At 49.5% G+C, this 10,870-nt stretch overlaps 1 protein-coding gene across 1 annotated transcript; it reads right to left on the bottom strand.

Moving 5' to 3' along the window:
* Window positions 1-1,840: 1,840 nt before the first annotated feature.
* On the bottom strand, window positions 1,841-8,080 carry LOC124028724 (RNA-binding protein 47-like). Its single transcript, XM_046340702.1, has 3 exons — window positions 7,967-8,080; window positions 3,854-4,031; window positions 1,841-2,444 (listed from the first exon to the last, which is right to left on the bottom strand). The coding sequence occupies exons 1-3, from the start codon at window positions 8,068-8,070 to the stop codon at window positions 2,199-2,201; spliced, it is 528 nt and encodes a 175-aa protein (XP_046196658.1). The 5' UTR covers window positions 8,071-8,080; the 3' UTR covers window positions 1,841-2,198.
* Between the last annotated feature and the right edge of the window lie 2,790 nt (window positions 8,081-10,870).

The following is a 10,870-nucleotide window of genomic DNA, read 5'->3' as shown; positions in this document are numbered from 1 at the left end:
TTGAAAAAACAAAGTAAAATGTTATCTTTCTATTTCAGAAAACTAACAACAGAAACATAAAACCTCTTCGGAAATACTTCAGTGTACCTTCAATGTTCTTGTTGCCCAGGCAACAGGGAGGAGAGGGTGGGGGGGGTCAGTTGTCAGGGTGATGCAGTGATGTCATAGAAGGTGATGGGGGGGTCCATTGTCAGGGTGATGCAGTGATGTCATAGAAGGTGGTGGTGGGCGGGGGGGGGTCGTTGTCAGGGTGATGCAGTGATGTCATAGAAGGTGGTGGTGGGCGGGGGGGTGATGTTGAGTGTAAAGCTGAAGGTGAGCACTTCAACCCATGACCAGACCACATCTCCTTCATTGGTTCTTATATGTTTTCAATGGTTCTGATGGGAGTGGATGATTATAGACCCTGGGGATTCCTGGGATACCTACCAGGTCTGGACTAATGCTGTTTTTCTCCTCTACCTGGTCATTAATGGTACCCGCCTGGTGTTCCAGGTCTAAATCAGGCCCTGATTAGAGGGGAACAATGACTGGTGTCCCAGGTCTAAATCAGTCCCTGATTAGAGGGGAATCACCCACCTGGTGTCCCAGGTCTAAATCAGTCCCTGATTAGAGGGGAATCACCCACCTGGTGTCCCAGGTCTAAATCAGGCCCTGATTAGAGGGGAATCACCCACCTGGTGTCCCAGGTCTAAATCAGTCCCTGATTAGAGGGGAATCACCCACCTGGTGTCTCAGGTCTAAATCAGGCCCTGATTAGAGGGGAATCACCCACCTGGTGTCCCAGGTCTAAATCAGGCCCTGATTAGAGGGGAATCACCCACCTGGTGTCCCAGGTCTAAATCAGTCCCTGATTAGAGGGGAACAATGACTGGTGTCCCAGGTCTAAATCAGTCCCTGATTAGAGGGGAATCACCCACCTGGTGTCCCAGGTCTAAATCAGTCCCTGATTAGAGGGGAATCACCCACCTGGTGTCCCAGGTCTAAATCAGGCCCTGATTAGAGGGGAATCACCCACCTGGTGTCCCAGGTCTAAATCAGTCCCTGATTAGAGGGGAATCACCCACCTGGTGTCTCAGGTCTAAATCAGGCCCTGATTAGAGGGGAATCACCCACCTGGTGTCCCAGGTCTAAATCAGGCCCTGATTAGAGGGGAATCACCCACCTGGTGTCCCAGGTCTAAATCAGTCCCTGATTAGAGGGGAACAATGACTGGTGTCCCAGGTCTAAATCAGTCCCTGATTAGAGGGGAACAATGAAACAATGCAGAGGAACTCTCCAGATTTGAATATGAGCGATATAGGCTCTATTCTATTCATAGAATACATTGTGTGAATGTTGTGTGAACGTTGTGTGAACGTCTGGTCCAGTATTCATTAGGACCCAATGTGATCAACCTGTCAGTAGGACGTTGCATAGACGTTGTGAAAACGTCGAAGGTTTTGGCGCACGTCATAACGTAGCCTAGATGTTGGGCTAACGTTGAAGAACCGACGCAGAGTAGAGTTTGCGTTCAAGGGTCCATTTAGGTTGGGTTTTTACATTGTGGACGTCGCGAGACGTCGCGAGACGTTGCTGTTGAAGACATTGAGTTGACGTGTCGTTATTTGAACGGGGGGAGGTGATATGTGGGGATGAGGTCTTCTGTAGGTCGCCTGTAGTTCCTGACGTCGTGATACAAAAGTTGTTTGAACGTTGAGTGGTGGTTGAACAGGAGTTGTGGACCAGACAGCTGGTAGCTGGTATCTGTTGTCAGTAGGTCTGGTAGCTGTTGTCAGTAGGTCTGGTAGCTGTTGTCAGTAGGTTTGGTATCTGTTGTCAGTAGGTCTGGTAGCTGTTGTCAGTAGGTCTGGTATCTGTTGTCAGTAGGTCTGGTATCTGTTGTCAGTAGGTCTGGTAGCTGTTGTCAGTAGGTCTGGTAGCTGTTGTCAGTAGGTCTGGTAGCTGTTGTCAGTAGGTCTGGTATCTGTTGTCAGTAGGTTTGGTAGCTGGTAGCTGTTGTCAGTAGGTTTGGTAGCTGGTAGATGTTGTCAGTCGGTCTGGTAGCTGGTATCTGTTGTCAGTCGGTCTGGTAGCTGGTATCTGTTGTCAGTAGGTCTGGTATCTGTTGTCAGTAGGTGTGGTATCTGTTGTCAGTAGGTCTGGTATCTGTTGTCAGTAGGTCTGGTATCTGTTGTCAGTAGGTCTGGTATCTGTTGTCAGTAGGTCTGGTAGACGTCGTGGATGGGCACCTGAAACGCTGCGGCAGGAAGGCCTGGGGCATGGCGTAACCCCGCGTACCCTCCGTAGGCTGCAGCGGCCACGGCTGCGTTCTTCTGCAGGGCTGCCAGGGCAGCAGCGTTGTAGTTGGTGATGGGCATATAGCCTGCTCCGTACAGACCACTGGCCGTGGGGATACGCTGCATGTTGTGGGTCATGGTGTACACTGGTGTGATGGGACGACCCTGAGGGGGGAGAGAGGGAGGGAGGGAGGAGAGAGAGAGGGAGGGAGGGAGGGAGGGAGGGAGGAGAGAGGGGAGGGAGGTAGGGAGGGAGGGAGGGAGGGAGGGAGGGGGGGGGGGAGGGAGGGAGGGAGGGAGGAGAGAGGGAGGGAGGTAGGGAGGGAGGGAGGGAGGGAGGGAGAGAGAGAGGGAGAGAGGGAGGGAGGGAGGGAAGGAGGGAGGGAGGAGAGAGGGAGGGAGGGAGGGAGGGAGAGAGAGAGGGAGGGAGGAGAGAGGGAGGGAGGGAGAGAGGGAGGGAGGGAGGGAGGGAGGGAGGGAGGGAGAGAGAGAGGAGGGAGAGGGAGGGAGGGAGGGAGGGAGGGAGGGAGGGAGGGAGGGAGGGAGGGAGAGAGAGGGAGGAGGGAGGGAGGGAGGGAGGAGAGAGAGAGGGGGAGGGAGGGAGGAGAGAGAGAGGGGGAGGGAAGGAGGGGGGGGGGAGGGAGGGAGGGTTAGTGTGTGTGGAGGTGAGGAGACAGCAGGTATAACAGTCTGTGTGTGTACCTGGTAGGTGGAGGGAGGAGACAGCAGGTATAACAGTCTGTGTGTTCTGGGCTGTGTGTGTACCTGGTAGGGTGGGGGAGGAGACAGTAGGTATAACAGTCTGTGTGTGTACCTGGTAGGGTGGAGGGAGAGACAGCAGGTATAACAGTCTGTGTGTGTACCTGGTAGGGTGGAGGGAGGAGACAGTAGGTATAACAGTCTGTGTGTGTACCTGGTAGGGTGGAGGGGAGGAGACAGCAGGTATAACAGTCTGTGTGTGTACCTGGTAGGGTGGAGGAGGAGACAGCAGGTATAACAGTCTGTGTGTGTACCTGGTAGGGTGGAGGAGGAGACAGCAGGTATAACAGTCTGTGTGTACCTGGTAGGGTGGAGGGAGGAGACAGCAGGTATAACAGTCTGTGTGTGTACCTGGTAGGGTGGAGGGAGGAGACAGCAGGTATAACAGTCTGTGTGTGTACCTGGTAGGGTGGGAGGGAGGAGACAGCAAGGTATAACAGTCTGTGTGTACCTGGTAGGGTGGAGGGAGGAGACAGTAGGTATAACAGTCTGTGTGTGTACCTGTGGTAGGGGTGGAGGAGGAGACAGCAGGCATAACAGTCTGTGTGTGTACCTGGTAGGGTGAGGGAGGTGACAGCAGGTATAACAGTCTGTGTGTGTACCTGGTAGGGTGGAGGGAGGAGACAGCAGGTATAACAGTCTGTGTGTGTACCTGGTAGGGTGGAGGGAGGAGACAGCAGGTATAACAGTCTGTGTGTTCTGGGCTGTGTACCTGGTAGGGTGGAGGTGGAGGAGACAGTAGGTATAACAGTCTGTGTGTGTACCTGGTAGGGTGGAGGTGAGGAGACAGCAGGTATAACAGTCTGTGTGTGTACCTGGTAGGGTGGAGGGAGGAGACAGTAGGTATAACTGTCTGTGTGTTCTGGGCTGTGTGGTCGTGCTGCAGGGCCAGGGGGGTTAATGAGGTGCTCCACAGAGTGATGCATCTTCCCTTCCTCCATCAGCTTGGCTCCCTGGAACACCGGTACTGGCCTCCTAGAGCCTGCAGGCCCACTGCACGCGCACACACACACACACACACACACACACACACACACACACACACACACACACACACACACACACACACACACACACACACACACACACACACACACACACACACACACACACACACACACACACACACACACACACACACACACACACACACACACACACACCCACACACACAAAACCCCAGAATGAGAGTCAGATTGGGAAATGCCACTATGAAATGTCAAAGACACTTTAACAGGACAGAGTTTGAGGGAGAGAGATAGAAAAAAAAGAGAGAGAGGAGAGAGAGAGGAGAGAAGAGAAGAGTGAGAGAGGGAGAAAAGAGAGAGAGAGAGAGAGAGAGAAGAGAAGAGGGAGAGAGAGAGAGAGAGAGAGAAGAGGAGAGAGAGGGAAAAAGAGAGAGGAGAGAAAGAGAAGAGAGAGTGGAAGAGAGAGAGGAGAGAGAGAGAGAGAGAGAGAGAGAGAGAGAGAGAGAGAGAGAGAGAGAGACACAGAGAGAGAGAGAGAGAGAGAGAGAGACAGAGAGAGAGAGAGAGAGAGTGAGAGAGACACAGAGAGAGAGAGAGAGAGAGAGAGGAGAGAGAGAGAGAGAGAGAGAGAGAGAGAGAGAGAGAGAGAGAGACAGAGAGAGAGAGAGAGAGAGAGAGAGAGAGAGAGAGAGAGAGAGAGAGAGAGAGAGAGAATGGAGTTACCCAAGGTTAGTGAGCCTCTGTTGGTCGGGGTGTGATTCTGATTAAACTGGTGCTTAGCTCTTGATTAAACCCCTTCACACACACACACACACACACACACACACACACACACACACACACACACACACACACACACACACACACACACACACACACACACACACACACACACACACACACACACACACACACACACACACACACACACACACACACACACACACACACACACACACACGCTAATACACATGCCAACACAAGGTCACTCATTGTTTCAGATGGACAAAAGTCCACTGTGTTTCTCTCTGATCCAGTTCCAGAGACTGAGAGAAGGATTGTGGGGGATTGAGCAATCACGTCCAGATTAGGACAATCAGATTATCGTTCCATACCGGAGATATACATACACCTAACAGAGAAACAATAAACCAATGAGTGACGTTTAAATCAGAAGAGGTTAAAGGGGGCCTCCTTGATCTGAAGTGTTGAGGAATTTACAGTAAAAAGGAAAAACACGTCACCATCATCACCAAGAGAGGTTTTGTTTTTCCTGGTCTCAATAAGGGATAGTAGGACAGAGCAGGTAAAACAGAAGGATGAATTGGAAAGAGAGAGAGAGACAAGACAGCCTCTCTGAGAATAACGGCTTGCAGTTCAACTCCAGTCCAGGAGAGGGCAGTAGTGTCTCTTAGCTTTTTTTTCTCCAGAAAGCTGCGGTCTGTCAACGGTGACCTGAGCTGCAGAAAAGGTCATATATCAGCTGATGTTAAAGTATTATAGTGAAAATCTATGACCCATCAATTCATCCTCAGGCTTCCTATATCTCATTTCCTGTCTGCTATTTCCTGCCTGCTGCTGCCCTCTGGGAACTGGAGTTGAGCAGTGGAAAGATGACAGTAGGGAGTTAGTTTAGACCAGGCTTGGTTTAGACCAGTAGGGAGTTAGTTTAGACCAGGCCTGGTGTAGACCAGTAGGGAGTTAGTTTAGACCAGGCCTGGTTTAGACCAGTAGGGAGTTAGTTTAAACCAGTAGGGAGTTAGTTTAGACCAGTAGGGAGTTAGTTTAGACCAGTAGGGAGTTAGTTTAGACCAGGCCTGGTTTAGACCAGTAGAGAGTTAGTTTAGACCAGGCCTGGTTTAGACCAGTAGGGAGTTAGTTTAGACCAGTAGGGAGTTAGTTTAGACCATGCCTGGTTTAGACCAGTAGGGAGTTAGTTTAGACCAGACCTGGTTTAGACCAGTAGGGAGTTAGTTTAGACCAGTAGGGAGTTAGTTTAGACCAGTAGGGAGTTAGTTTAGACCAGGCCTGGTTTAGACCACTAGGGAGTTAGTTTAGACCAGGCCTGGGTTAGACCAGTAGAGAGTTAGTTTAGACCAGCAGGGAGTTAGTTTAGACCAGTAGAGAGTTAGTTTAGACCAGTAGGGAGTTAGTTTAGACCAGTAGGGAGTTAGTTTAGACCAGTAGGAGTTAGTTTAGACCAGTAGGGATTTAGTTTAGACCAGTAGGAGTTAGTTTAGACCAGTAGGAGTTAGTTTAGACCAGGCCTGGTTTAGACCAGTAGAGTTAGTTTAGACCAGTAGGGAGTTAGTTTAGACCAGTAGAGAGTTAGTTTAGACCAGTAGGGAGTTAGTTTAGACCAGTAGGGAGTTAGTTTAGACCAGTAGGGAGTTAGTTTAGACCAGGCCTGGTTTAGACCAGTAGAGAGTTAGTTTAGACCAGTAGGGAGTTAGTTTAGACCAGTAGAGAGTTAGTTTAGACCAGTAGGGAGTTCAGTTTTAGACCAGTAGGAGTTAGTTTAGACCAGGCCTGGTTTAGACCAGTAGAGAGTTAGTTTAGACCAGTAGGGAGTTAGTTTAGACCAGTAGAGAGTTAGTTTAGACCAGTAGGGAGTTAGTTTAGACCAGTAGGAGTTAGTTTAGACCAGTAGGGATTTAGTTTAGACCAGTAGGAGTTAGTTTAGACCAGTAGGGAGTTAGTTTAGACCAGTAGGGAGTTAGTTTAGACCAGGCCTGGTTTAGACCAGTAGGAGTTAGTTTAGACCAGTAGGGATTTAGTTTTAGACCAGTAGGAGCTAGTTTAGACCAGTAGGGAGTTAGTTTAGACCAGGCCTGGTTTAGACCAGTAGGGAGTTAGTTTAGACCAGTAGGGATTTAGTTTAGACCAGTAGGGAGTTAGTTTAGACCAGTAGGGAGTTAGTTTAGACCAGGCCTGGTTTAGACCAGTAGGGAATTAGTTTAGACCAGGCCTGGTTTAGACCAGTAGGGAGTTAGTTTAGACCAGTAGGGATTTAGTTTAGACCAGTAAGGAGTTAGTTTAGACCAGTGGGGAGTTAGTTTAGTCCAGTAGGGAGTTAGTTTAGACCAGGCCTGGTTTAGACCAGTAGGGAGTTAGTTTAGACCAGTAGGGAGTTAGTTTAGACCAGTAGGAGTTAGTTTAGACCAGGCCTGGTTTAGACCAGTAGGGAGTTAGTTTAGACCAGGCCTGGTGTAGACCAGTAGGGAGTTAGTTTAGACCAGTAGGAGTTAGTTTAGACCAGTAGGGAGTTAGTTTAGACCAGGCCTGGTTTAGACCAGTAGAGAGTTAGTTTAGACCAGGCCTGGTGTAGACCAGTAGGGAGTTAGTTTAGACCAGTAGGGAGTTAGTTTAGACCAGACCTGGTGTAGACCAGTAGAGTTAGTTTAGACCAGTAGGGAGTTAGGTTAGACCAGTAGAGAGTTAGTTTAGACCAGTAGGGAGTTAGTTTAGACCAGTAGGAGTTAGTTTAGACCAGTAGAGAGTTAGTTTAGACCAGTAGGGAGTTAGTTTAGACCAGGCCTGGTTTAGACCAGTAGAGAGTTAGTTTAGACCAGTAGAGAGTTAGTTTAGACCAGTAGGGAGTTAGTTTAGACCAGTAGGGAGTTAGTTTAGGACAAGTAGGAGTTAGTTTAGACCAGGCCTGGTTTAGACCAGTAAGGAGTTAGTTTAGGACCAGGCCTGGTTTAGACCAGTAGGGAGTTAGTTTAGACCAGGCCTGGTTTAGACCAGTAGGGAGTTAGTTTAGACCAGGCATGGTTTAGGAGGTATCTTTCACTGACTTGGAGCCAGGCTTGAGACAGGAAGGAGACAGGCTTGAGACAGGAAGGAGACAGGTAGCTTGCGACAGGAAGAAGAAAACTTAAGGAAGCAGGCGGCGGTATAGGGGACAGTTTAGGGGGACAACGGGGGTACGACGGGGGTCTGGACAGGGGTGTGACTGACTTGTGCAAGGCTTGATGCCCAACGAGGTTGACTGAGGCAGTCAGCTCCATAGAGGGTACCAGCTCGTAGGCCTTGTTGTCGGGGCCCTTTGGCTTTGCCTTCATGGTACCGGCTGTAGATACCCCGCCCAGCAGAGTAACCACCCAGGTATGACCCCGGGGGCCGGGGGCACGGCTACCTGCCGTCGTCGGCCACGACCTCGCACAGCACCTGCTGGAGATGTGGCCACAGTGGAATGGGGCGCTGTTTGGGTTACGCTTCAATATATAGGGGCATGGGATATGTTTAGGCCACGTTCTGCTTAGCACAGGGCCCAGCGTCGTCAGGTTTTGACCGGGGAGGCTGTCGTTAAAATACGTTTTGTTTCATAGTTGTGACGTCTTCACTATTATTCTACAATGTAGAAAATATTAAAAAATAAAGAAAAAACCCTTGAATGAGTCGATGTGTCCAAACTTTAAACTGGTAGTGTTTATACAGATAGATATTTTATAATATTCTGCCCCAGACATTACTACGAGCCCGTCCTCCCCTTTTAATGTGCCACCAACCTCCTGTGGCACTGAAGTTCGTTATTGCTATCCGTGATCCTTGGGACGTCACTACCCTAAACCCCTAACCTACCCTAAACTCCTACCCTAAACCCCTTACCCTACCATAAACCCCTACCCTAAACTCCCTACTCCTACCACCAACGTCCTGTGGCACTGAAGTTCGTTATTGCTATCCGTGACTTGGGACGTCACTACCTTAAACCCCTAACCTACCCTAGACTGCTACCCTAAACTTCTACCCTACCCTAAACCCCTACCCTAAACCCTACCCTACCCTAAACTCCTACCCTAAACCCCTACCATACCCTAAACCCCAGCCCTACCCTAAACCCTAGCCTACCCTAAACTCCTACCCTAAACCCCTACCCTACCCGAAACCCCTACCCTAAACTAAATCCCTACCCTACCATAAACACATATCCTAAACACCACCCCAAACCCTAGACTATACTCCCAACTGAAACTCCTAACAGAAACACCTACCATAAACCCCTACCCTACTCTAAACTCCAACCCTACCCTAAACCCCTACCCATACCCTACCCTAAACTTCCTAAACCCCTACCCTAAACCCCTACCCTACCCTACCCTACCCTAAATCCCTACCCTACCCTACCCTAAACCCCTACCCTAAACCCCTACCATACCCTAAACCCCTACCCTAACCCTACCCTACTCCTAAACCTCACCCAAAACCCATACCCTACCCTAAAGCCCTACCCTAAACTCACTACCCTAAACCCTACCCTAAATCCCTACCCTGGTCCCAAATCCCACCTCTAAACCCCCCTACCCTAAACCCCTACCATACCCTAAACCCCTACCCTAACCCTACCCTAAACCTAAACCCCTACCCTAAACCCCTACCCTTACCCTACCCTAAATCCCTACCCTACCCTACTTCTAAACCCCTACCCTAAAACCCCTACCATACCCTAAACCCCTTACCCTAACCCTACCCTACCCTAAACCTCTACCCCAAACCCATACCTCACTTAAAGCCCTACCCTAAACTCCTACCTCAAACCCCTACCCCAAATCCCTACCCTACCCTAAATCCCTACCCCAAACCCCTACCCTAAACCCCTACCGCACTCCTAAACCCCCTACCCTAACCCTACCCTAAACCCCAAACCCCTACCCTAAACCCCTACCCTCAACCCCTTTATCTTTATCTTGGCCAGGTCGCAGCTGCTAAATGAGAACTTGTTCTCATCTAGCCTACCTGGTAAAATAAAGGTGAAATAAAAAAAAATAAACTCTTACCCTAAACCCCCAAACCCCTACCCTAAACTTACCCTAAACCCCTAAACCCCTACCCTTAACCTTAACTCTTACTTTAACCGTTTTAAATGTCAAATTCAATGGGGTGATGTCCCCAGAGTTGGGACGTCCCAAGGAATCCAGTTTGGACATTTCCCATCAAAGTGTGAAGCCGACATTAGGGGGCTGCTATGGGGCGTCATTTTACACGGTTTGTCAGAGGTGCAAAATATATATATACTGTACATTGTCTATGTTTATCTAGTCATTAGTTGTCAAGGAGGTTGGGAGAGATCGGGTCTGACAGTTTGTCTGTCTACTAGCGAACTGAAGAGGTGATGAAACAAGGGGAAGTTGTTATAGAAACCCAGAGAGAGGAGTTGGTCACATGACCAGGAAGTTGATGTTTCATTGGATAAGGGAGTGTAAAGGAGTAGCCAATAAAGGATGGAATAGATTACCATTGGTCTGTATCATTGGGCCTCCTTTTGGAGAGAAAACCAGAACACAGTGATTACAGTCAACGTCTGGACAGATGAGTTGATCGGCTCCAAATGGAACCCTGTCCCCTATGTAGGGAAACTACTACTGGACAAGGGCCCATAGGTTAGGAGCCAATAGGGCTCTGGTCCATAGTAGTGCCTGCAAATGGAATAGAGTGCTACTTAGGACACAGATTAGTTGAGCTGCCACCCAGACACCTGCCAGCGCCACTCATCACAGGGGACGGGCTCAGCACTGAAAAAGGGGGACTCTGCATTATGGCGTCCTCAGAGGTTACTTACAGAGGAGACGCTTCCTGCTTACAGACAGTGAAGGGACAGCAGAATCATAATCTGCCAATACCCAGACAGCCACTAGGGGATCCTTCGATGCAGGTATAGAGGCTACAGTGGAGGTGTCATAATACCCATAAGACCTAGCGGTCAAACAAGGAAATGATTCCACCTTGTTTTTCCCACCGTTCAGTTTCCAATAAGGGATTTTAGAAACACTTGAAATGAGGGCTGTGTTTTGTGTAGGTTTAACCTGCCGTGGTGTTTGTGTAGGTTTATCCTGCTGTGGTGTTTTGTGTAGGTTTAACCGG

This window comes from Oncorhynchus gorbuscha, unplaced genomic scaffold (genome assembly GCF_021184085.1).
Source record: "Oncorhynchus gorbuscha isolate QuinsamMale2020 ecotype Even-year unplaced genomic scaffold, OgorEven_v1.0 Un_scaffold_4718, whole genome shotgun sequence".
In the NCBI taxonomy this organism is placed as follows: Eukaryota; Metazoa; Chordata; class Actinopteri; order Salmoniformes; family Salmonidae; genus Oncorhynchus; species Oncorhynchus gorbuscha.
The sequence above is the reverse complement of the archived record's forward strand: the minus strand, read 5'-3'. Positions and strand labels throughout refer to the sequence as shown.